At 43.8% G+C, this 27,501-nt stretch overlaps 1 protein-coding gene across 5 annotated transcripts in view; it reads left to right on the top strand.

The window, feature by feature from the left end:
• The window catches only part of HHIP (hedgehog interacting protein), a 334,884-nt gene that overhangs the window by 229,544 nt on the left and 77,839 nt on the right, over positions 1 to 27,501 (top strand). For all 5 annotated transcript variants that reach the window (XM_030191684.1, XM_030191688.1, XM_030191687.1 and 2 more), the window contains exons 8-11: positions 1,862 to 1,983; positions 5,394 to 5,517; positions 12,301 to 12,431; positions 20,589 to 20,670. In XM_030191684.1, coding sequence (XP_030047544.1) covers positions 1,862 to 1,983; positions 5,394 to 5,517; positions 12,301 to 12,431; positions 20,589 to 20,670 — 459 coding nt within the window. The remainder of the gene's footprint in view (positions 1 to 1,861; positions 1,984 to 5,393; positions 5,518 to 12,300; positions 12,432 to 20,588; positions 20,671 to 27,501) is intronic.

Here is a 27,501-nt window from a genome sequence, read left to right as displayed (position 1 = left end):
GAATTTTCAGGCGCCATACATAGAACCTAGCCCTATGTTAACAAAAAATTATTAATCACTAAAAGGTCCTTTTAATAAGCCATGTTAAAAAGTGGCTTGCTGAGGCCACTTTTAGCGTGACAGTAAAATGGCTGTTTTTTTTTTTTGTAATGGCCATGCTAATTTCACAATTAGTGTGTGACCATTACCACAGGAGTGCTTACTGCCACCTATTTAGAAGGTGGTAAGGGCTCCCCGTTACCCCTGCACTAATTGTACAGTGCATGGCGATGCGCCCAGGCTACAAGATTAGTGCAGGGCATATCTACTCTCCACCTCTCACACTGAAAATTCCTATGGCAGTGATTTTTAGCACACGGAGGCATGCGCCAGGCCTACCGCGTCTTAGTCAAAGGACCCCTAAGATTTCTCAAAAAGATAAGTCTTCAATCTTTTCCTAAAGGAATAGTAGAAACAGTCCAATCTAAGCACCAAAGGTAACTTGTTCCAGATAGACATAGAAAAAGTAGAAAAAGAAGCTTTCCACTGGAAACAGTGGCTTTCTGAAATTGCTATTTACACATACGGCCAAGCTACACATATAAATGCTGCTATTTCCACATGTAAACACTTCTAAAATAACTGCCTGTGTATCTTTGGAAAATTTTATTCTAGACACCATGTATTTTTATGTTCTTGAATTTTTGTATTTAATTTTTTTTTATTCTTTATATACTGTTTTGCATGGTTGTAAATTTTATGTTTCAACATTTTTATTGATGGATCCAGACAATAAACATATCCATTGCACTAATTGTTGAACAATGCAAGCTACAAACTACTCTTCACAAGTAATGGAAAGAATTTTTTAACAAGAGAAAAAGAAAACAACATTTCTCCCATCAACAGTTTTCTCCCCTTTTTTCCCCCCTCCTCCCCCCTCCCCTACTGACACCCACCTCCCTACCTCCCTTCCCATTCCCATCTACTAAACTCCCTCCCCCTCCACCTTGTGATCCATAAGACTTGTACTCTGATAGTCCCAGGATCCACCCTACTACTACTACTACTACAACTATTTAGCATTTCTATAGCGCTACAAGGCATACGCAGCGCTGCACAAACATAGAAGAAAGACAGTCCCTGCTCAAAGAGCTTACAATCTAATAGACAAAAAATAAATAAAGTAAGCAAATCAAATCAATTAATGTGAACGGGAAGGAAGAGAGGAGGGTAGGTGGAGGCGAGTGGTTACAAGTGGTTACGAGTCAAAAGCAATGTTAAAGAGGTGGGCTTTCAGTCTAGATTTAAAGGTAGCCAAGGATGGGGCAAGACGTAGGGGCTCAGGAAGTTTATTCCAGGCGTAGGGTGCAGCGAGACAGAAGGCGCGAAGTCTGGAGTTGGCAGTAGTGGAGAAGGGAACAGATAAGAAGGATTTATCCATGGAGCGGATAAATGAATGTCCCCTGGTGGAGCTATATGAGTCTCTAGGGTGGTTGTAAATTTTAAAAAGGCAAAAGATATATATCTCATTTGCATTAACCAATATGGTTCTAATCATTTGTAGAAATAAAAGGGAGAAATAAGATGCAGGTGATACCTTTTTGCTGCATCACCCTAATACATTTGGGAATTGCTTTCAAGAGCTATGTGTCCTTCATCATTAAGTCAATTCTGGTTTGTTTTTTCTGTAGTAACCTAACGAAAACAGCATAGCTTGCAAAAGTTTATCACAAATGTATTAAGAACATTAAAGATACATATTGGGCTAATTAATTTGGCAAACTTAAATACAGTCTACAAGGTCATGTAATCATTAAGGCCTGGATTTTGTAGACTACTGTTCAGCTGTAAAAATTATTGTGTATTTTTTGCTTTACAGGTGTGCTGTGGATCATCAGCCAAGAGATGAGAATGTCAACCTGACAATACTCTGCACAGACTCAAATGGAAAGAACAGGTCCTCAGTAAGGATCTTGCAGATAGTAAAAGGCAAGGACTATGGTACGTTCTCTGTAGTGTAAGTCCATTCATTTTTCTAAGGGTAATTAAAGGGCATTTCATATTGTCAGCCAGTGATTCTCATTCTGCGGTTGGGGAGCCCAATGCAGGAGGATCACAGAGAGTTTGCAAGTGGGTCATGAAATGAAATACCAGTAAGGAAGGAAATTCAAGAATAAAAATATAGGAGTAATATATTCACATTTCATGATTCTAAAGCAATGTGTCTATCTCTGATGGCTCCATGTAAAAATATGACCTTCATTTGCAGATTCCTACTTTATTAAACTGTCAAATTCCAATGATAATTCCTTAATCTTACGTTCAGTGCCTGTTTGGCTTCACCCCCCTTATCTCTAACATAGTTACACGGTGAATGATGGCATGTTAAGTCTAGTTAGCCTATCCAGTCTTCCCAGTTGAGATTCTGTCTCTCTGATTTTCTAGGATTTGTATTTTTTTTCTTTTAATTATGCACCTTTCTAAATCTGTTCTCAAGGTTGACTATGAAGGATGGATTATTTGCAGTACTATAATTTCTAAATCTCATTCTTATAACTATCTTTTAAAACTCATCATTTGTCATTGTTTGATTGATTCTTAATTTTTTTTTTCTTTTCTCTTTACCTTTTATTTTGTGCCAGTTTTATGCGTATAAGTTCTTTGAACTTTCATAGAAACCAATAAAAAAGAACAACTCATCCAAGCATGCTCTAGTTCTATAACACTACTGGTTTCTACTACTTCCAGTGGTAGGCTATTTCAGGTTTACCGTACTTTTGATGCAGAAGTATTTGTTTAAAAGCATAGAGAATGATGACAGATAAAAACCATACAGACTATCCAGTTTGCTCATCCATGCCAACTGCTAAACTCTACAATCCCCTCCTTACTCTCAGAGATTCTCTGTAATTGTCTGGTGCTTTTTTCAATTCAGATACAGTCCTCATCTCCACCATCAAGACTGTAAGGATGTTCTATGTGTCCACTACTTTTTCTATAAAGAATATTTCCTTAGATTACTTCTGAGTCTGCCCCTTCCATTTTCATCATATGATCCCTGGTTCTAGAGCTTTCTATTAATTGAATGAAGCTCACCTCCTAAAATTGTTTGGATTATTTTCTGGCGAGCAGGTCCATTAACCATTATTTAGCTGGACAGCCTTAGGGGTCTTCCACTTTTAGGACTGATCCACAAAGAATGGCCTTTCTTATCTACGATATGATGGGTACCCCAGCAAACCTGGAATAGCCACTTTCAGGGACAGAATGCTGGACTTGATAGACTATAGGTTGGATCCAGCAATCACTTTGTATGTTCATAATTATACTGCCTGCTTTAGAAGCTTGCAAAATGTTTATGGCATCCATGAATTTAAATATCTAGGACCAAAACCAGGTTTAGATGGCCGCCTGACAAGAGCTCAGATGACGAGCTCTCAGGCGACCATGGCGAACTCAAGCTGAACTTGGAGCCGGAGCAAAGGCAGAAAACCCCAGATGCTGCCACATCGGCAGAGAAAGTGCCGGGTGACCCAAGAACATGAGCACAGCAGGCCCCTGGGGCTACACCTAAGAGGAAAGCTGGGGAAGCGTGGTGCTCAGACCACGCTGCAGGTGAGCAGCAAATTGAACGTGGTCGCAGCTGGAGAGGCACTGGTGTTTAAATCCACTTGGGGAGAGACCAAGAGGGAAAGCCTAGGAAGCGCGGTGCTCTGAGCATGCCACTGGATTTTGGATTTTCAGCTTTCCTTTAATTCTCAGGTATCTTCAGTAGTTAAGTTTGGTTTTGCTTCCTTACTCCTTATCCATTCACTGCATCCATATTTTGACAACAATGCATGTGCCACCCTTCTGTACAATCTTGTGGCATCTAAAACTGATTACTGTAATGCTATTCCAGCCATTCTTCTAAGAATATTGCACTCGGTCTAGAACTCTTCCATTAGTTTGCTTTCCCATGCTGTCACCATGACATGTCTCACACACACACACCCCCCTTCTGATTCATTATCACTGGCTCCCTATTATTCATCATATTCAATACAAGATTCTTTGGCTCATATTTCCCTCCACCCTGGTATCTTACCATACCTTTCCTCTCTTATTACTCCCTAAAAGACCCTTCCGACTGCTTCATTCCTTAAATGAACACTGTCTGCCTGTCCCTTCGGTCTTCTGCTTTTGACTACAATCAGCTCATCGTTCCACGTTCTTTTGTATTGCTCCTTCTTTGTGGAATTCTCTCCCTGCAGATATTAGGGCTGAGTGCTCTTATTCCCGATTCAAAACTCTCCTGAAGACTCACCTTTTTACCTTGGCCTTTGATGTAAGCATGTAAGACTGGTGTTGACAGTGTAGTCTGCAGCTCACTTCTCTCCCATTTCCCATATCTGTAGCCTTCTACACTAATTTTCATCTGTTCTATAAATTTATTGTAGTTCTTTTCTTTTCTCTTGGAGGAAAGGAGGAACAGGGGTGATATGATACAGACGTTCAAATATTTGAAAGGTATTAATCCGCAAACGAATCTTTTCTGGAGATGGGAAGGCAGTAGAACGAGAGGACATGAAATGAGACTGAAGGGGGGCAGACTCAGGAAAGATGTCAGGAAGTATTTTTTCACAGAGAGGGTGGTGGACGCTTGGAATGCCCTCCCGCGGGAGGTGGTTGAGATGAAAACGGTAACGGAGTTCAAACATGCGTGGGATATACATAAAGGAATCCTGTGCATAAGGAATGGATCCTCAGAAGTTTAGCTGAAATTGGGTGGTGGAGCAGGTGAGGGGAAGAGGGGTTAGTGGTTGGGAGGCTAGGATAGGGGAGGGCAGACTTATATGGTCTGTACCAGAGCCGATGATGGGAGGCGGGACTGGTGGTTGGGAGGCGGGAAATACTGCTGGGCAGACTTATATGGTCTGTGCCCTGAAAAGGACAGGTACAAATTCAAGGTAAGGTATACACATATGAGTTTGTCTTGGGCAGACTGGATGGACCATGCAGGTCTTTTTCTGCCGTCATCTACTATGTTACTATGTTAAATTGTAAACCACTTTGATTCTCATTCTGAAAGCAATATATCAAATTCTTAATAAGCATAAACATATGTGGTGCATATCTCTAGGCACAAGTTTATAGAATTGCCTTCTTCTAATTGTCAGATTTCATGAATTTTACACAGACTCCTTAAATTATTTCACAAACCTCATTGAATACAAATTTATATATGCAAAATACTCCAGTATCTTTGGTAGCTCACACAGAGGAACCAGCTAACTGGTTGACTGATAATGGTTGAAGCCAGTAAATTGCATTTATAGTAACATTGTTACCTCTTCTATATATTTCTTCACATGTTTTTTTTTTTTTAAATAAATTGATTTAGACCTAATTCTATGTTAGTTTCTTTTTAGAACGTGAACCTTCACTTTTAGAATTCAAGTCGTTCAACAGCGGTCACATGATTGGTGGATTCATGTACCGGGGATGCCAATCTGAAAGACTTTATGGGAGCTATGTATTTGGAGACCGGCATGGGTAGGTTTTTATACAGCTACATTATAGCTTCAGCGTCCAGCTTCTCCTTCATAGGCACACAGCTATGGAATGCACTACCCAAAATCTTAAGATCAATTCAGAACCATCTAAATTTCAGGAAATTACTGAAGACCACCCTGTTCAAGAAGGCTTACCGTCCATGCTCAACCTAACTTACTTCTTCTTTTTTACAGCAACATTCATGGACTCTATTATGTTTAATTATCTTTTATTATCTCTGTTGTTTTATACGTTGCATATTCGGTTACTATCTTATTATTACATTGTTTAATTGTATTTTACTAACTGTAGCCGGCACTGTGGTATTGTGTAAGCCACATTGAGCCTATGACTAGTGGGGAAATGTGGGGTATAAATGTGTTAAATAAATAAATAAAAATTCTTTGCATTTTAAATAACTTACATGCATCATAAGGGAGCAGGACAAAAACATTGGTTTGACTTATATGCCTTTTTCCCAATTTGGGGAGGTTTTTTTTCAGTTCATTTCACACATTTATTTTAATTTAAAACAAAACTAATGTGCATAAAAGTTTTTAACTTGAGATAATCAGCTGAATACATATTAATTTGTAGGTTAGTTTGCATTAAATTGATTTAGCATGCACTAAATTTTTTAAGGCACATTTACACACTAAGGAGCCCTTTTACCAAACTGTAGTAAAAGTGGTATTAGAGAATCCTTACACGGGTCGTTCCCATGCGATAAGGCCATTTCTACCACTGGAGTAGAATGGATTATTTTTCTATTTTTACCATTAATGGCCATGCACTAATTTTCCCATTAGAGCTTGGCCATGAGCGTCTGAGCCCCTGCTGCCACCCATTATGTAGGCAGTAAGGGCTCACACACTAAGCACATGCTAACTGGTAGCGCACCAACAGTATAGCTGCGCTAACCAATTAGCACAGTATCCTGCTTATTTTCGAAGGAGAAGGGCGGCCATCTTCCGACACAAATCGGCAGATAGCCGTCGAAAATCCGATTTTGGCCGGCTTCAACTGCTTTCTGTCGCAGGGCCGGCCATAGTTCAAGGGGGCGTGTCGGCAGTGTACCGAAGGCCGGGCGGGGGCGTGGTTAAGAGATGGCCGGCCTCGGCTGATAATGGAAACAAGAAAGCCGGCCCTGATGAGCATTTAGCCGACTTTACTTGGTCCTTTTTGTTCATGACCAAGCCTTGAAAAGGTGTCCGAACTGACCAGATGACCACTGGAGAGAATTGGGGATCACCTCCCCTTACTCCCCCAGTGGTCACCAACCCCCTCCCCCCTAGGGTGCCCGGTTGGTGTCCTGGCATGTGAGGGGGGGATCAGTGCATTAGGAATGCTGGGTCCTCCCACGACCAAATCGCTTGGTCGTTTCTGAGATGGCCGGCCTTGGTTTCCATTATCGGCGAAAACCGAGGGCGGCCATCTCTAAGCCCGGCTATCTCAACATTTAGGTCGACCATCTCTAAGGTTCACCTAAATGTTGAGATTTGGCCAGCCCCGACCGTATTATCAAAACCAAAGATGGCTGCCCATCTTGTTTGATAATACAGTTGGCTCCGCCCGTTCCCAGGGCCATCCCCAGAGAAGGGCGCTCCCGTTCAATTATGTCCCTCCAATATGCCCACTCTCCACCCCCAGACCCGCCCAGTGCTAAAAAAATACATTTTATTTTTTAGACATAGGTAACATGCACACATCTAAAATTTACCACGAGACGCCTCAGCATGCCCTGCAGTAAACCATTTTTTGCTGCAGTAAGCATTCATTAGTCCTTACCACAGCTTAGTAAAAAGACCTCTAAATGTGTGCTGATGAATGCACGTCCCTGCAAGAGAGCTGGGAGAGGTAGAATGCAGAAAGATCAACTTTTTCCAAATTTTCACCAAATACCATCAATATTGTAGAAACAGGGGGTTACCAGCCATTTCACAGCACTTGTGAAATGTTACTGTGATCTCCCTACCTTAGCAGCACACAAGATCGCTCCAAGAGCAATTTCAAATCCATTTTTGCAAATAAAATCGTTAGGCACAGAAAAGGTTTGGGGTTTTGGGGTTTTTTTAAGTGCCCATCTTGCATATGAGTAAAAAAAAAGTATATGCTGGGATGGACTGAAGAATGAAATAATATAGGGGAACTTTTACTAAAGGGTTGGCATGCGACAACAGGCTTGCCGCACACAAATCCGGAACTGCCACTGGGCTACCGCAGGAGCCCGGCGGTAGATCCCAACCCCAGCACTCACCATTTCCAGTGCTACAAAAAAAGCTTCTATTTCTGTAGCGCCGGTGGTTACCTGGTGGTAATCATGCAGCGCCATGCAGTGCCCGGTTACCATCGGATTAGTGTGGGAGCCCTTACCGCCACCTCAGTGGGTGGTGGTGATTGCTTCCCCACCCCGAAAAGGCTGCGCGGCAAGTGGTTCACTTATCGCACATTCATTTTTTTTTCCAGAACAACACACAACCTTCTACCCGCTACGTAAAAGGGGGCCTCAGCGCGTGTCAAAAACATGCACTGACGCTAGCACAGGCCATCTTTTACCACAGCGTAGTAAAAAGACCCCATAATTACTTTTGTATTTTTAAAACTATGCATGTTTGTAGTCAATGAAAGTATCTGCACATAAAAGAGGTGCAGGTGCATGGTTTAACTAATTTTCACAGTACGGGCATGCGCATTTCTTTTACTTTGAAAATTACTGATGCGCGCTCCCATGGTTAAAAATTACCTGTGGACTTTGTAGATGTGCCAGGAGTTTGAAGATTGCTTTCTTCAGGATCAGTGTGATTATTAGAAGTCTGCACTACAGCTCTTCTATATACTGAATTCTAGAAAGTATTTTCAAACAGCATTAAAAATGAAGAATTAAATTCTCATGTTCTCAAAATTGTAAAGGACATGCATCCTAGAAAAAGTCAGGTGCTCAAGTTTATGAGGAGAAATGGAGAGTGACATTGAACAGCAAACTCTCAAGCCTTGATTCTTTATGCTAGTATCCCTCATGCTCGAAATAAGCAGTTTCTTACCCGTTCGTGTTTTTGCCTCCAGACATAGCTCTAGCTTCATCTGCACTTGTTGTCTATTTTAAAAATAAGGTTTTAATCCCTCAGATGTCAACTATCACAGTCAAATGAATATCTTTTAGAGGAGTCTGTGGACTCCCAGGACTGTCCTGTTCATCGTTATTGGACCCAATTTGAGTTATTGACACCCAATGATATTAGAGAATTAATTCAAAAACATGCAAAATCAAATTGCACTGTGGACCCATGTCCTGTTTATTTGATGAAGTCCACTTCTCAGTTATTTGTATTGATTCAAGATAAAGTATTGAGTTGGTTTAAGGGTTTTTGGAATTGAGGTCATACATGGTGAAGATGGATGGGGTTTTGTCTGAGTCCTGGGGAGTCAATTGTAGGGTTCCCCAGGGCTCACTGCTCTCACCCTCTTTCTTTAATGTTTTGATGTGGTCTCTGGGCCTGGCTGTGGAGAAGATTGGTGTGATATCATTTGTTTATGCAGATGAAAATGCTGTTTTCTTTCTGAGTCCAAAGACTGGCTTAGACATGAGCATTCGTTTCAGGCAGTGTTTGAGTGTTGTAGAAAAATGGGTGATTAGTCATCCATTGCGTCTAAATAGAAGTAAAACCAAATTTCTTCAGATTGGATCTCCTCAAATACAGAGCTTTGATTTTTCTTTATATAAGTTTGATTCTGATTATAGGTGGGATGTGTCTTCCCATATTTTGGGTGTGGAAGTAGATCAGTCTAGCAATCTAGCACCTATCAAAAGTGGTCACCAAAGACAGTTGCCTATATTGTGTGTGCTAAATAAATCCAGGCCTTGATCAACTTGAATACTCCAAGCTGAATTGTATTATGCATATCGTCAATAAAACAGTTTAAACATTAAATCCAGGCCTTGATTTTCAGCCCCATTTTGCATAGAGGCTTTACTTGGGTGTCCAGGTCAGGATGCTTACATTCCCATAGTATTTTACAAAAAGACTCTGCTGAATACAGTGATTTTTGTAAAATATGCATGAGAATGTGTAGGAATGCACATGTATTTACTGGCATGTACAACCAATGTATCCATTTAAGTACATAAGTACTACTACTACTACTTGACATTTCTACAGCGCTACTACATAAGTAATGCCACACTGGGAAAAGACCAAGGGTCCATCGAGCCCAGCATCCTGTCCACGACAGCAGCCAATCCAGGCCAAGGGCACCTGGCAAGCTTCCCAAACGTACAAACATGTTATTCCCAGAATTGTGGATTTTTCCCGTCCATTTAGTAGTGGTTTATGGGCTTGTCCTTTAGGAAACCGTCTAACCCCTTTTTAAACTCTGCCAAGCTAACCGCCTTCACCACATTCTCCGGCAACGAATTCCAGAGTTTAATTACGCGTGAACAGACGCTTCACATCCAACTGTTCCACTCCACTCATTATTTTATATGCCTCTATCATGTCTCCCCTCAGCCTTCTCTTCTCCAAGCTGAAAAGCCCTAGCCTTCTTAGTCTTTCTTCATAGGGAAGTCGTCCCATCCCCGTTATCATTTTAGTCGCCCTTCGCTGCACCTTTTCCAATTCCACTATATCTTTCTTGAGATGTGGCGACCAGAATTGAACACAATACTCAAGGTGCAGTCGCACCATGGAGCGATATAACGGCATTATAACATCCTCACACCTGTTTTCCATACCTTTCCTAATAATACCCAACATTTTATTCGCTTTCCGAGCCGCAGCAGCACACTGAGCAGAAGGTTTCAGTGTATTATCAACGACGACACCCAGATCCCTTGCATGACGTAGCTATAATTCGGGTTCTTTTTCCCACATGCATCACCTTGCACTTGCTCACATTAAACATCACCTGCCATTTAGCTGCCCAGACTCCCAGTCTCGTAAGGTCCTTCTGTAATTTTTCACAATCCTGTCGCGAGTTAACGACTTTGAATAACTTGGTGTCATCAGCAAATTTAATTACCTCGCTAGTTACTCCCATCTCTAAATCGTTCATAAATATATTAAAAAGCAGTGGTCCTAGCACAGACCCCTGAGGAACCCCACTAACTACCCTTCTCCATTGTGAATACTGCCCATTTAACCCCACTCTCTGTTTCCTATCCTTCAACCAGTTTTTAATCCACAATAGGACATTTCCTCCTATCCCATGACCCTCCAATTTCCTCTGTAGCCTTTCATGAGGTACCTTGTCAAACGCCTTTTGAAAATGCAGATACACAATATCAACCGGCTCCCCTTTGTCCACATGTTTGTTTACTCCTTCAAAGAATTGAAGTAAATTGGTCAGGCAAGATTTCCCTACACAAAAGCCGTGCTGACTCGGTCTCAGTAATCCATGTCCTCGGATGTGCTCTGTAATTTTGTTTTTAATAATAGCCTTTACCATTTTCTCCGGCACCGACGTCAGACTCACCGGTCTATAATTTCCTGGATCTCCCCTGGAACCTTTTTTAAAAATGGGCGTTACATTGGCTAAGCTCCAATCTTCCGGTACCACATGTAAACAGCAGCTTTCCAAAATCACCATTTACATATGTATGAAATATACATGTATAAATGGCACTATTTCCACATGTAGATGCTCCTAAAATGGCCTCTTGGGATTGTTCCTGTCCAGGATCCCCCTATACCTCCAGGTACAAGCTGGTAGGTCACTGGGGTTGGGTTGTGGAGGGCTAGCTGTTGAGGATGGCTTTCTTATTGGAGGGATTGAGTTACAGGGGTGCCTTCCTATCAGTGAAGGTTAAGATGGAGGCACTTTCATATCAGGGGATTGAGATGTGCAGGGGAGCTTTTTTATTGAGGTAGTTGAGATCAGGGGACTTAAGATCAGGGGGTTGGGGCAATCATGAGGGGGCGGAGGGCTGAGAACAGCACCACAGTCCCTTTAAGATGCAGCCTGGGAGCATCAGGCCACACTTTGAAACCCAATACTTCCGAGTTATTTTGGTTATTTTTCCAGTTATAGCATAATTTGTTCACCACAAGTCGCATTACAGGATTTGCATAGTAATGAGCTGTTTTACACACATTTGCAATTTTGCAAGTCAATACTATGTACCCCATAGGGGCTTAGCTATCACTACATTATGGTGATTTAAATCGCGATAGAGCCCTGGGCAAATCACGAGTCTTGAAGACCCAATGTAGGTTGATAACTTTCGCTTTAAATGCCTGCTAACAAATGCACATCTCTAGCGTAATCTTACAGCAAAAGTTGATTAACGGTGTAATAATACTGGTATTAAATAAGACTGCACTGTACTCTGGCCAGAGAAAGAGAAAAAGGGTACAAATGCCATCTGGGAGATGAAATAAAATCCAGTGGTTTGATTCAAATCCAGGCATGTTGTCTTCCCCAATCAGTCTAACAAAGTTCTGTAGGCACTGGGAAGCTACCTGTAGACAGGTGACCTGTCAATATGAGAAGCTTGAATTAGACCCTATGTAAAGGTTGACAAGTTCTTAATGCTAGCCTTAGCTTTACTGTTCTAAGATGCCTGCATTCATAGAAAATAACAAAGATTAAATGGTCACACCATGTTTTCAATGCTCTTGGTTGTTATTTTGTATTATCATATGAGTAAGGAGTGTAAATTTTTTTATATAATTTTGACTACAGGCTTTGTTTTCTGGTTGTTGGGGTTTTTTAAACTTATTTTGTACTGTTTTTCTGTCTTATTGTAACTGTAGTAATATGTTTCTCTTTTTGTGTGTTTGATTCCAGAAATTTTTTACAATTGCATCAAAGTCCTGTGACCAAACAGTGGCAAGAGAAACCATTATGTCTTGGCAACAGTGGTTCCTGTAGAGGCTTCTTTTCCGGTCACATTTTGGGATTTGGAGAAGATGAATTAGGTATAACAGAAAGAAAATTTTTTCTCTAAATGCAAGTTAAATATCTTTTTCAAAATGTATATTGCTTGATATGTGGAGGATAATTTATAGCAGACTATGGACTTGTCCAAACCTTTTTTAAACCCAGATATGCTAACTGCCGTTACCATATCCTCCAGCAATGAATTCCAGAGTTTATCTATTCTGTGAAAAACTATTTCCTATTTTATAAAAGCAAACAGATGCTTCTTGTCTTTGTAAAATACTAGTGCTACGTGGCAGGTTTACAGGTAGATTAAGGTATTTCATAATCTATGCACATACTTGTGAACTCCACACACACTCTTCCAAAAACTGCCCCTATGTACACCCAAAGGCAAAGTACGCACCATCATGTCATGGAGTATACTTTTACACCCATCAGTATTTTAAAAGATGTCATTAATCTAATCTAATCCAGGCATTTGTTAACTTCTTATTCCAAATGGTCCTAAGTGGTATGCAGAGTTTCATAGAAATTACTTCATATAACAAGATTACAATACAAATTTCATCAAATTTTCTAAAAACATCATCTAATAAAAACTTAAGAAGGTTTTAAGTTGTTTTTTTTACGAAAGATTGTGTAAGAAGCTTCACACTTAATCTATAAAGGTAAATAATTCCAAAGAGAGGCGGCTTGCAAAGAAAAAAAACTATGTAAGAGCCCCTTTTACCAAGCTGTGTCAAAAGGGAGCCAGCACTGGCATTGACGCATGTTTTACACATGTGCCAAAGCCCCCTTTTACCACAGCTGATAAAAAGGAAGTCTCGCCTTCTTGCAAGAAATGGCCGCGTGGCAAGTAAAGCACTTGCCACGCTGCCATTTTGGGGGGGAACCCTTACCGCCACCCATTGAGGTGGCGGTAAGGGCTCCCATGTTAACCCGGCAGTAACCAGGCAACACGCGGCACTGCCCGATTACCGCTGGGTACAATCTGGCACTACAAAAATAAATAAATTTTTGTAGCAACGGAAATGACGGCGCACTAAGGATGGGAAGTACCGCCGGGCTGCTATGGTAGCCTGGCGGTACTTCCTGTACAGCGATGTGGGCTTACTGCCACCTAGTAAAAGGAGCCCTAAATATCTCCTGAATAGAAGACCTTTAACCAAGGGAAAAGAGAGTAAACATCAATCACTAGATCTGTAGGTAGGGATATCAATCTATGTAATAGGTCATAATGATGAATTGGAGTTTGCCCAAAAAAGATTCATGTTCTAAACAATGAAATTTTACATGCAATTCTGGCTTTTAATGGCAGCCAATGAAGCTTGATCAACAGAGGAGTATCTATTACATTCAGAAATTACTTTATATAATTACCTCCTTGCTGTGTAACAAAATTAGGGCCCTGTTTACAAAGGCACGGTAGCATTTTTAGCACGCACTAGCCGTGTAGCTGCTCATAATATTCCTATTGGCAGCTACATGGTTAGCGCACGCTAAAAATGCTAGCACGCCTTTATAAACAGGGCCCGTAGGAATTGAATGGGCTTCCTCTCATTTGCTGCTCAAGAATTGCTAGCGCGGCTTTGTAAAAGAAGCCCTTATACTAAGCTGCACTAAGAAATGGACGTAGTGCACCTTTACGCAGGCCTTTCCCAAATGCTAAGCCCATTTCTAGCACAACCATCAAAAACAGCTTTATTCAGTTTGTTTTATCATTTCTGGCCATGTGCTAATGTTAACTTTAGTGCACAATCAGGTGACAGAAGAGAGGGTCAAAGTACACACACAGGAACGAAGAAGAAAGGAACCAAGGGCCATCAAGTGTGGTGCAATCAAAAAGTCCTGTATTAATATGTTTATATTTATTTGGTACTTACTATATTGCCTTTAGGCATAAGTACATAAGTACATAAGTAGTGCCATACTGGGAAAGACCAAAGGTCCATCTAGCCCAGCATCCTGTCACCGACAGTGGCCAATCCAGGTCAAGGGCACCTGGCACGCTCCCCAAACGTAAAAACATTCCAGACAAGTTATACCTAAAAATGCGGAATTTTTCCAAGTCCATTTAATAGCGGTCTATGGACTTGTACAATACTAACAAGGGAAATAAAATGAAATGGACTCCATTATATGACAGGACAGGGGAAAGACTGAAGAGCAAACAGAGAGGACAGACAGGAGAGGGAAGTGAAGGTAGGGGAACAGGTAAAGGCAGAAGGAAGGAAAAGAAGGAAAGAGACACCAGCTACTGAGCTGGGCCCAAATCACAGCAGCTTCCATGAACAAAAAAATCAATTAGGCAGAGTCTTTGAATACTAACAAAAAGAGGAGGGCTTTGAGAAGGCAACAAAAGCTAGGATAAGAGAGCTCAGACCTCTGGTCCAGAGGGAGAAAGTTCCAAAGAAAAAGTGAAAGACAGAAAAAGGCTGATCGGCGAGAAAACCCTAATCTTGCACAGTATACTGATGGAATGGTGAGACGGGACTCAGAGGCAGAGCGAAGAGCGCACGAAGCACAATAAGAGGTGATTGAGCCCACAAGATAGAGAGGGGAACCCGAGTGAAGAGCATGAAAAGTGATCATGAGAACCTTATGAAGAATCCGGGACTTGATTGGGAACCAGTGGTGATATTTTAGAAGTGGGGAGACATGGTCGAATCGTCTGGCCTAGGAGAGGATGTGGACTGTAGTGTTTTCTATGGTTTGAAGCTTCTTAAATGAAATGGATTGAAGCCCAGTATAGATGATATTGCAATAATTAAGTTTGGAAGCCACCAGAACATAGAGAAGGGTAGCACAGCTCTCATTGTCGTGTTTTGGCAAGGATACACCTGCATCAGGGGTATTTTCAGATTCTGTTATCTGTTCCCATGAACCACCCATTCGTGCCAATATACAGGAGTACATTTTTTCCGAATCCAGGCTCAGCACAGAAGTGTGGTACAACTTAGACTGCAGACCTCTTTCTTGGTGACCTACCAACTGTAAATGAACTTTTAACTTTGGATTTAGAAAAAAATGTACCATGGGAACACTTATTGTCTCCTCTTTAGGAAGTGCTGAGGACTCCCAGGTTGTAGGCACGCTAACCAGTTAGTGCAGCAGTAATGTCAGTGATGCATTCATTCCTATTTTCCACCCCAACATACTCCCTGCAAAAAAAAAAAAAAACCTAAGATGGAATACCTTAGCAAATCCCATATTAGGCCATTTTTACTGCAGTAAGCATGTATTAGCATCTAATGCAGCTTAGTAAAATGGCCCCTTAGATTGGCTTAGCTTTCTTTACATCTGTTGCTGAACTATGTATAGGTGACTTATAGGATGCAAAGAATGGTGGAAGAACTTAGAAAAAAGTTAGTTAAACAGGCTAGTGTTCCATTATGCTCCTAGCTGTGTGATGTTTTTCTCTCGGGGGGGGGGGGGGGGGCAAGCATTTGTTTAGTGTGCCTTAAAAATTTAGCGCTCAATAAATCAATTCAGTATGAATTAATGTGTGTCAAGCTGATTAACCAAAATGTGCTATCTGTTATGTAAATAAATGTGTGAAACGAGTTGAATTAATATCTGAAAATTGGGGGGAAAGTACAAAATTACCTCAAAATGAAAGCAAAATATTTTTCCTTGCACATCCCTATTTCTCTCATTCTCATAAAATCTAGGAGGGTACAATATGTTGTTTTTGTTCAAATAGTGTGAATTTAAGAAAGTAAGCACTGCAGCAGAAAAAGTGGGGGTGAAAGCATAGAATTCACTCACAATGGACATGAATGTGCCACACTCTATGATATTCCAAATGTGAATCTTGGGATTTCTTCCTGCAGCCTTCATTTCTAATCAAGGATTCTAGTACAGATTTAAAAGAGTAGCTCAGCCGGGTCACTTGTATCCATCCTTTTATTAGTACACCCTGCCTTCTCTTCTGAAGAATTTTTGGAAAATGGCCAAGAAAGCATTGGCATGTCTAGTTGAAGCAGCCATTAAAAATAATTAAAATCACTTTCCAAAGAATTTCCTTTCTTCTGCATTTCTACACCTGCCAACTGTACTCCGGCCTCCTCTGGTTTGATTAGAGTGTAGCCTATGGAATACAGGAGTTGCCATGGGAGACCAGGAGCCGAGCCGTGTTGCGGAAGTAGGGGCTCTCCTGTGGTGCATTGTAACTGTATGCTGGCCAGTTCCCCTTTCCTCTCCCCATCCTCCTGCTCTGCTGCCTCGAAACACATGGCTCAACTTAGCAGTTGGCCCTAGAGAAGAAGGAGAAGGAGGAGGACATGGGCTAATGTGCTGAGCTGCTCTCTTCCTCTTTCTGCAGCTGGATCAATGCGAGAAGGCGTCCTGGGAGGAGGATTGGAGAAGGGAGGTTGTGTGAACGAGGAACTGGTGATGAACTGAGTTGCTGAGGGGCTTGTTTAAATACAGAGACATAAAGAATAAATTTGTAAGGCAGGCTATCGAACTGAATGCACAACTTGTTAGCATACATCTGTTAAGATCTTCACTAACTACATTAAGAATAATTGTCTCAGCTGTTTACTCTTGATGCTCTTGCATTTGATAGCAAATCACATTATTGACAGCAAATCATCTTATAACAGGATAATGAACTACAGCAGGACTCTTATACAAACGTGATCACTGTATATATTGCTACACTGTACTATCACCTGTTTAATGTTTTAAACACTAAATGCTTTCATTTACCCTCTGTGTACCACATAGCATCACACTGAAATACCTATCTACTCCCCAGGCCCACTCTGAATCATATCAAACAACTCTACGGACCACACACACTCACATTGAATTACAAAATTGACTGTTAATTCAAGCAACCACCTCTGTTCCACGCGGTGCAACACCAAACACACAAACGGCAACATGAATACTAACAAACTACTCATACTCATCTACTGTCTTTACCTAACGGGCATGCACTGACAATCCCCCTCGCAGTCAACAACCTACCCACAACACATAAACCATGCACACAGCCCAAATACAACGCACCTAACCAAAAGACTAAAAAATGGAACAGACAACCCATCACCTATGGAAACAACCAACAGAAAGGAAAGAAGAGCCACAATAAACTCAAAGACCAAGATGACAGACACTTAATAAAAATCAACACATTCCCGAACCCAGCTGAGCCTTACCGAACAATACAAATAAGCTACGTAAATGCCAGATCCGCAGTTAACAAAACCACGACAATAACCGACTGGATCACAACAGATAATCTCGATGTTCTACTTATAAGCGAAACCTGGATTCATGATCTTAAAGATCCCATAATCCTAGAGCTATGTCTGCCAGGATACACGATCTCCCACTGGACAAGGAACAGAAAAAGAGGCGGAGGCATAGCTTTAATCTACAGATCCCAATTCACAGTCACAACAACAGCCGAATCCATACTTCCCTTACTCGAAATTGCCTCAGTCAGAATCAACCACCCAACCCTACAAGACCACCTAAACCTTATCCTGTTCTACAGACCACCAGGCAATTGGCAAAACTGCCAAACACACCTCATGGATTTCATATCGAGCACTTGTGTTTCCTCTCAAAACCTCCTCATTGCAGGTGACATTAATCTCCACCTTGAATATACTAACCTAACAAACGTGTGTGAATGCAAAGACTTCCTCCAACTATGGGACTTCCAATGGCCAAACACAATCCCCACCCACATCAAAGGACACACACTAGACTTAATCACATACAAATTCTCATATGAACTAAATATCACAGTAACAGATACTAAATGGACAAACATACCCTGGTCTGATCATTACAAAGCGAACCTCTCTCTTCACTGGCGAACAAAACATTCACAACATAAACAAGAGCAAACCACCTACACCACTAGAGGCAGATTAGACCCACTGCTATTCTGGCAACAAGTCTATGATAACGAATGGACGACAACAACAACAGACTCAACCCAATTTCTCCATGATTGGGACAACAGATGCAGAATCATATTAGACAACATAGCACCACTTCAAACTAGAACCTCACGCAGAAAAAAATCAATACCATGGCTTACTGAAGAACTAAAAGAACTAAAGACACAAGTCAGAAGACTTGAACGGGCATGGAACAAGGACCCCACACTCAATGCCTGGAAGCAACTACATAGAAAATACAAATACACTATCAGACAGACTAAAAGAACATGTTATAAATCTAAAATCAGTCCAGGCTACAATTATACACATAAACTCTTCTAACTTGTAAACAACCTACTAAATACCACGCCGGTTACATCCAACAACACAGACACCCCATCAGCAAACAACCTAGCCAACTACTTCAAAGAGAAAATCATAAACCTATGTGCTACTATACCCAGCAACACAATCGATTATGCAAACCTCCTTGAGTGCCTAGACCCAATACATGGGGAATACCCAGCAGACCGATCATGGACCAACTTTGATGCGCTATCGACTGAAAATATCTCCCAATTACTCAAAAGATACACCAAATCACATTGCAAACTAGACATCTGTCCTAGCAACCTGATAAGAAGCGCCCCTCAACAATTTATAACACACCTCACAAAACACTTGAATTACATGCTACAAAATGGTCTTTTCCCAAAGGATAAAGGAAATATTCTACTTACTCCACTACCTAAAGACGTGAATAAAAGCACAAATGACCTAACCAACTACCGCCCAGTAGCATCTATCCCGTTAATAACCAAACTCATGGAAGGTGCAGTGATGAAACAACTCACCAACTACCTAAATAAATACTCAATCTTACACGAATCTCAATCAGGATTTCGAGCGAACTACAGCACAGAAACAGTACTAGTTACCCTAATGAACAAATTTAAACAAACAATTGCAACTGGCAATAACATACTTCTTCTACAATTTGATATGTCTAGTGCCTTCGACATGGTCAACCACGGAATACTACTACATATTCTGGAATACTTTGGAGTTGGAGGTAATGTTCTTAATTGGTTTAGAGGATTCCTGACAACCAGATCATACCAAGTAACAACTAATATGGCAACATCAGACCCATGTATATCTGAATACGGAGTCCCCCAAGGATCCCCTCTCTCACCAACCCTCTTTAACCTAATGATGATACCACTAGCCAAGCTATTAGACAATCAAAACCTTAACCCATACGTTGCGAAGGCTACTTGCTTTAGGTCCAGATATTACCAACACCACTGTGATCCAGAGCCAATACATGAAGAGTGAATTTTGAAGACCCCTGATGCAGGCGACTGTACGCCGAAACACGGCCCGTGTCGGGTATCTGTGATATTAAAGGACTCCATTTTTTCTCAATCCTGAAGGCCCAGTGTTTGCTTCTTTTTTTGTTTACCTTGTTGTACTTGTATACTGTTTTCCCTCTCTTTTGTGACTCCAGAAAAAGGAGGACACATTGATCCAGTCCAGGTTTTCCTTCCATTGAAACCAATGCCATATTTTTGACTGAGTTGGAGTTTTTATGGCTCAGTTTTGATTTGATTTTTCTGACTCATTTTCTCCACATCTACTATAAGATTTTGGATAATAAAGAGACTGTGCACCTATGATTAAATTAGATCCTATTGAGGTATTTGTTTATGTACTAAAGGCCTGGATTTCTGAGGAGCTGTCTCCTGGTTTTTTTGTTTGGTTTTCTTGTAAGGTTTATTTTTTTTTCTTAATTGCTCGACCTTAGATCACTTATATTACAACAGAATTTTGTAAGTTATGGTTGATATTTATCGGTTGTTCCTCACTCTCATTTTGATTTACTTACCAACTTTGAATCCCCATTGTAAATTGTTGTGAGGAGGAGTTCAAACAGCTTAAGAACCTAAGAATAACTATACTGGGTCAGACCAATGGTCCATCTAGCTCAGTATCCTGTTTCCAACAGTGGCCAGTCCAGATCACAAGTACCTGTCGGAAACCCAAATAGTAGCAACATTCCATGTTACCAGTCCCAGGGCAAGCAGTGGCTTCCCCATTATCTGAATAGCATATCCTGTTCTGCTTATCTATCATTTATAGAAATGATGATCTCTTTCTGACACTATTCTGACAGGACTGGATGCCGAAGTGTGGAGAAAGTTCATCCAGACCAACTAGATTAAAAAAAGTGAATAAACAGATTAGAAAATTAACTTTCCATTGCTATCTCTCTATGTTTTACAGGTGAGGTCTACATTTTATCAAGCAGCAAAAGCATGACACAGTCTCACAGTGGAAAACTCTATAGGATTATTGACCCAAAAAGGTAATGTTTTGTTCCCTCTTATTCAATGCACAGAGTCGGAACTCTCCTACAACAGAGAAAAAAATTGTAATAAAGCATCTCAGAGGAACTATAGAAAAATACTGATGATGTCACAAGTCTTGTTCAGTATCATAAGAAAATCTTGGTGATGTTCTATGCATTCACCACCCTTTGTGTGAAGAAATATATTATGATGCTACACCTTTAAATATAAGCTTTTCACATTTTTGTTCAACTTGAGTAGAGAGGTGTGGTATGTTCAACTTGGAAACTTTATATGTTCAACTTGGAAAGTTTATATTGAAGCGTAGAAAACAAGTGCCAGTGTATACTTTCACTTCTGGGTTTTCTCGGACTCGCACACATTTGTTTCTCAGTACCAGAGGCTTGCACGCGCTTTCTTCTGCTTCTGAAACAAATCAGAACTGGCAGATTTTAAACAGAAAATCATAAGAAATCTTCTCTTTAAACCTCCCCCCCCCCCCCCACCACCACCACCACCGACACCAGCTCTGAGCTGGCAGTAGGTTTCCAGGGGTAAGAGCAGAGTTTGTTTGTGTGCTGTTCTCTGAGCATTGGGAGGGCATAGCCAATGACCTCATTAAACATCCATTTGACTACACTGAAAGACAATTTATGGCCATCTTTGGGGTGCACATTGTTTCCTGCACTAAAGCCTTTTGAGCGTGCTGCGCAGATCAACACTGGCGCTAGTCCAACTCTAAACAGCTCTGATGCCAGCGTCAGGTTCTGAGCATCAGGGCCTCAATGTTGGAATGGCTGTTTCTCTGACTTAACCTGCCCAGATAGTTATCTGTGTTCTGGCACTAAACTTCGATGGCACCCAGATAATAGCCAGCTTTTCCTTAGTTCTGCTTCCCAGACAACTCTGGCACTACCCGAATAGTGCCAGGGCAGTCAGACATGATGGGCTAGTTCTATATATCATGCTGAAAAAATTGGCGCCGAAAAAATACACCTAGGTGTATTCTATGAACTACGCTTAAAATTAGATGTGGTTTATAGAATACGCCTAATGCCCATCCCTGTGACTAAGAGGGGCGTTTTCAAAAGAAACGTCTAAATCAGAATTTGGACGTTTTACAAAGACGTCCAAATTCCAAACAGGAAAGAAGCTCATTTTTGAAAAAGATGGATATCTATCTTTTGTGTTCAAAAATACTATGCACGTCCTGTGATTTAGACGTTTTTGTTTTTCAGCCATATTCGAAAAAAAAAAAGAAAAAACATCCAAGTGTAAAATGTCCAAAATCAAGCCATTGGGATGTAGGAGGAGCCAGCATTTTTAGTAGACTGGTCCCCCTGACATCCCAGGACAGCAATAGGCCACCCTAGGGGGCACTGCAGTGAAGTTCATAAACTGCTCCCAGGTACACATCTCACCATTGCTCCCTTACCTTGTGTGCTGAGCCCCCCCAACACCCACTACCCCCAACTGTAAACCACTACCATAGCCCTTACGGGTGAAGGGGGCACCTCTATGTGGGTACAGTGGGTTTCTAGTGAGTTTTGGAGGCCTCACAGTTTCCTCCACAAGTGAACAGGTAGTGGGGGTATAGGCCTGGGTCCACTTGTCTGAAGTGCACTGCACCTACTATTAAACTACTCCAGGGACCTGCATTATGCTGTAATGGACCTGAGTATGACATCTGAGGCTGGCATAGAGGCTGGCAAGTAATGTTCTTCAACACACTTTTGGGGGGTTGGAGGGGGTTAGTAATCACTGGGGGAGTAAGGGGAGGTCATCCCTGATTCCCTCCAGTGGTAATCTGGTCATTTGGGGCACCTTTTTGTGCTTTATTCGTAATAACAACAGGTCTAGCTCAGTTTTAGTGCTGGACATTTTTGCTTTGTTTCATTATGGCTGAAAGACGTCCAAGTCTTAGGAATGCCCAAGTCCCGCCTTGAACACGCCCCTGGCACACCCCCTTGAGATCTGGACGTCCTTCTGACAGACTTCAGAGAAAGACGTCCAAAAAGAGGTTTCGATAATATTGATTTGGACATTTCTGTGAGATAAACGTCCAAATGTTGACTTATGTCACTTTTTTGATGTTTATCTCTTTTGAAAATGAGCTTGTAAATCTAGTTGCGGCCATTTACGCCAAGTAAAATTTGGTGTAAATGTACTCGCCTAGGTTAGGCACGGAGCGGGTGTATTCTATATCGCTGCACGTAAATTTAAGGAATGACCATGACCTGCCTAAGCTCCTCCTATGGCCATGCCCCCTTTTGAGAGCCGCATGGTAGAATTTACATGCACCACTTTATAGAATACGCTTAACAATTCCATATCATCAAGCTGATCAATCCATAGACTGGTGGGTTGTGTCCATCTACCAGCAGGTGGAGATAGAGAGCAAACTTTTGCCTCCCTATATGTGGTCATGTGCTGCCGGAAACTCCCCAGTATGTTCTCTATCTCAGCAGGTGGTGGTCACACACAGCAGCAGCTCTGGCTAGGCCTCCAAGCCTAATTCTTAGGTTTTGTTGAGTGCCTGGGGTTGAGGGCTCTTTTGAGCAAGTGCAAACCTGGTGGTGCCAGGTCCCTCCTTTTCTCCCCCCTCCCGCTGGCTCCGTTAAAAAAAAAAAAAAAAAAAAAATTTTGAACATCCTTAAAGGCGTTTATTTCGACGTTTATTTAAACGTTCATTGCAGCTACTCACTGGGACACCAGGTCGTTACAGCTCGGAGCGGAAAGCAGGTAATTTTTACCTTTTTATAGCGGGCAGGGGGTTCCCCGATTTATCTCCACGTGGCATATGGCGTCGGAGGGCGAGGGCGTAAAGAGTCGCTCCCCGGATCGCTTGGGCGCTTCTAGAGGGGATGCGGGGGTCTTAAAGTCTGATTCGCCCTTGTTGGGTGACAGTTTTGTGACCGATGAGTGTCCCGGTCCTTCCTCCGGTGTGGCGGTTTTTCCCGCCATAAACGCCCATCCCCCGCTCCTCGCCTCCGCCATCTTGGCCGGCCACGCGGCTCGGACAGCTTCTTCTTGGGCCGCCCTTGAGGTAGGAGACATTAATGCCATGAACGCCCTTAATTTGGGCGACGGCACAAAGGCGGCTAAAATTAAGCGCCGTTTTTCCCGCGCGGCTCCTTCGCGGAGTGTCGCGCCGGACGCCATCTTGGATGCGCAGCATGTCTCTCCCCCGCTCTTGTGAGCGCCGGTTGAGGGTGCGTCTAGGGCTGTTGCCCAGGCTGCGGAAGTGCACAGTCTGGGGGGTTTCTCCCCTGAGTTTATTTTGCTGCTGCATCAGGCCTTCCTTATGCAGAACGCTGCCCCTGCTCCCTCGTCAGGTAAAGAGGTTGAGGCCCCCGGAGGTAAACGCCCTCGGGTTGATTCCCAGGCCTTGGAGGACTTTGTCTCCTCCGATGTAGATGAGGGCAGCGTATCTGAGTTCTCCCAACGGTCCTTTGCGGATTCCTTGGAGGAGACGGATCCCCGCTCGGATGGAGCGGATGACCCCTCTGCAGCGCGACTTTTTAGCTCAGAGGATTTGCCCAACTGTTTGTGCAGGCCATGGGCATTTTGAAGATTTCCTCTCCGGAGGACGTCTCTCCCTCAGCCCCTGTTGGCTCTGCCATTATGCTGGGGACGAAACGCCCGCCTAGAACCTTCCACGTGCATGATGCCATGCACACCTTAATTTCGGCTCAATGGGATGTCCCGGAAGCGAGCCTTAAAGTGGCTAGGGCTATGTCCCGCCTCTATCCTTTGCCTGTAAGTGAACGTGAGGCCTTTCTGTGGCCTACCGTGGATTCTTTAATCACTGCGGTGACTAAGAAAACGGCGTTGCCGGTGGAAGGTGGCACGGCCCTAAAGGACGCCCAAGACAGAAGATTGGAGGCGGCCTTAAGGTCGTCCTTTGAGGCGGCTGCTTTAAGTTTGCAGGCCTCAGTTTGCGGCTCCTATGTGGCCAGGGCGTGCCTGACTATGGTGCAGCGGGCTTCCCCCTCGGATCATTCCTTGAGGGCTGATTGGCCGGCCCTGGAATCGGGCTTAGCCTATTTGGCAGACTTGCTGTATGATGTCTTGAGAGCCTCAGCTAAAGGCATGGCTCAGACAATCTCTGCGCGGCGGTGGCTTTGGCTGAAGCATTGGTCTGCTGACCACGCCTCTAAATCCCGCCTGGCTAGATTGCCTTTTAAAGGCAAGCTGCTCTTTGGGGTCAAGCTGGACAAAATCGTGACCGATCTCGGCACGTCTAAGGGCAAGAAGTTACCAGAGGTCAGGGCTCGGGCTAGTACTCGCCCTGGTACCTCCAGAGGACGGTTTCAGGAAGCCCGTCGGTACCGCCCGGGCAGGTCGGGCTCCTCTGCCCCCTCTTCCTTCAAGAGGAACTTCTCCCCCAAGCAGCATTCCTTTCGCAGAGACCGCCGTCCCGGAGGTGCTCCCTCCGGTTCTCCCCCAGGGTCTCGTACCCAATGACGGGGCCTTGGTCCACGCCTCAGTGCAGATTGGAGGACGGCTGTCCTCGTTTATGGGCGAGTGGACCACAATAACTTCAGACGCTTGGGTGCTGGAAGTCATCAGAGACGGCTACAAGCTAGAGTTCTGCCGACCCTTAAAAGACGGGTTTGTACTCTCTCCCTGCAAGTCTCCGGTCAAGCTGTGGCAGTGCAGCAGACCTTGGACAATCTGATCCGCCTGGAGGCGGTCGTTCCGGTGCCAGAAAATCAGCTGGGCAAGGGACGTTACTCCTTTTTCTTTGTGATACCAAAGAAAGGAGGTTCTGTACGGCCTATCCTCGACCTCAAAGGGGTCAATTGGGCCTTGAAAGTTCGGCACTTTCGCATGGAGACCCTCCGCTCTGTTATAGCGGCAGTGAAGGCAGGAGAGTTCCTGGCATCCTTGGACATCAAGGAAGCGTACTTGCATATTCCCATCTGGCCTCCTCATCAACGCTTTCTGCGTTTTGCAGTACTGGGCCGACACTTCCAGTTCAGAGCCCTCCCGTTCGGGTTGGCTACTGCTCCGCGGACCTTCTCCAAAGTAATGGTGGTCATCGCGGCCTTCCTGAGGAAGGAAGGAGTTCAAGTCCATCCTTATCTGGACGACTGGTTGATCCAAGCCCCCTCTTATGCAGAGTGCGGCAAAGCTGTGAACCGGATGGTTGCTCTTTTGAGCTCCCTGGGGTGGATCATCAACTGGGAGTAAAGCCAGCTGCGCCCGACTCAGTCCCTGGAGTATCTGGGAGTTCGATTCGACACCCAAGTGGGCAGAGTGTTCCTGCCAGACAATCGGATTGTCAAGCTTCAGGCTCAGGTGGACTAGTTCCTAGTAGCCTCTCCTATTCGGGCTTGGGACTACGTGCAGCTGTTGGGCTCTATGACGGCCACGATGGAAGTAGTGCCCTGGGCCAGGGCTCATATGAGACCACTACAACAATTTCTGCTGCTGCGCTGGACTCCGATGTTGGAGGATTATGCTGTGCGCCTTCCCTTGGACCCAGCAGTGCGCAAGGCGCTGAGCTGGTGGACGCAGACAGACAAGTTGTCTGCAGGAATGCCTCTGTTGACCCCGGAGTGGATTGTCGTCACGACAGACGCCTCTTTGATGGGCTGGGGAGCCCACTGCTTGGGAAGGACAGCGCAGGGGCTCTGGTCTCCTGCAGAGGCAAGTGGTCTATCAACCTCCTGGAACTCAGAGCCATTCGGTTGGTGTTGTTGGAGTTCATCCCGGTACTGGTGTTGAAGCCTGTACGGGTCCTGTCGGACAATGCCACGGCTGTGGCCTATGTCAACCGCCAGGGAGGTACCAAGAGCGCCCCTCTAGCCAAGGAGGCTATGAATCTATGCCAGGGGGCGGACGCGAACCTGGAGCAGCTTTCAGCGGCCCACATTGCCGGAGTCATGAATGTCAAGGCGGACTTTCTCAGTCGCCATACCTTGGAGCCCGGAGAGTGGCAGCTATCTGCTCAGGCGTTCTTGGACATCACGAAGCGCTGGGGCCAGCCGAGCCTAGATCTGATGGCGTCATCGGCCAATTGCCAAGTGCCGCGCTTTTTCAGCAGAGGACGGGACCCTCGATCCCTGGGAGTAGATGCTCGTCTCCAACAGTGGCCGACACAAGAGCTTCTCTATGTGTTCCCGCCCTGGCCCATGTTGGGCAGGGTGCTAGACCGGGTGGCAAAGCATCCCGGCGGGGTAATCCTGGTGGGTCCGGATTGGCCCAGACGTCCCTGGTATGCGGACTTGATCAGGCTCTCAGTCGGCGATCCTCTGCGGCTGCCAGTGGAGCAGGGCCTGTTACATCAGGGTCCCGTGGTGATGGAGGATCCCTCCCCCTTTGGTCTTACGGCCTGGCTATTGAGCGGCAGCGTCTGAGAAAGAAGGGCTTCTCAGACAAGGTCATCGCCACTATGCTGAGAGCGAGGAAGCGCTCTACTTCTACTGCTTACGCCAAGGTTTGGCGTATCTTTGCAGCGTGATGTGAAGCAGGCTCACTTTCTCCCTTCACTGCTCCAATTTCTTCAGTGTTGGCGTTCTTGCAAGAAGGTCTGGACAAAGGCCTGTCGCTCAGTTCCCTGAAAGTTCAGGTAGCGGCTCTGGCTTGCTTCAGGGGCCGCCTGAAGGGTGCTTCCCTGGCTTCGCAGCCAGATGTGGTGCGCTTTCTCAAGGGAGTTAATCACCTGCGCCCTCCTCTGCACTCAGTGGTGCCTGCGTGGAATCTCAACCTGGTGCTAAGAGCATTGCAGAAGCCGCCTTTTGAACCCTTGTCGAGGGCATCTCTGAAAGACCTGACGTTGAAAGCAGTCTTTTTGGTGGCTATCACTTCAGCCAGAAGAGTTTCCGAGCTCCAGGCACTCT

This window comes from Microcaecilia unicolor, chromosome 2, assembly GCF_901765095.1.
Source record: "Microcaecilia unicolor chromosome 2, aMicUni1.1, whole genome shotgun sequence".
NCBI classification, from domain to species: domain Eukaryota; kingdom Metazoa; phylum Chordata; class Amphibia; order Gymnophiona; family Siphonopidae; genus Microcaecilia; species Microcaecilia unicolor.
Note: the sequence above shows the minus strand (reverse complement) of the source record. Positions and strands in the feature narration are given on the sequence as shown.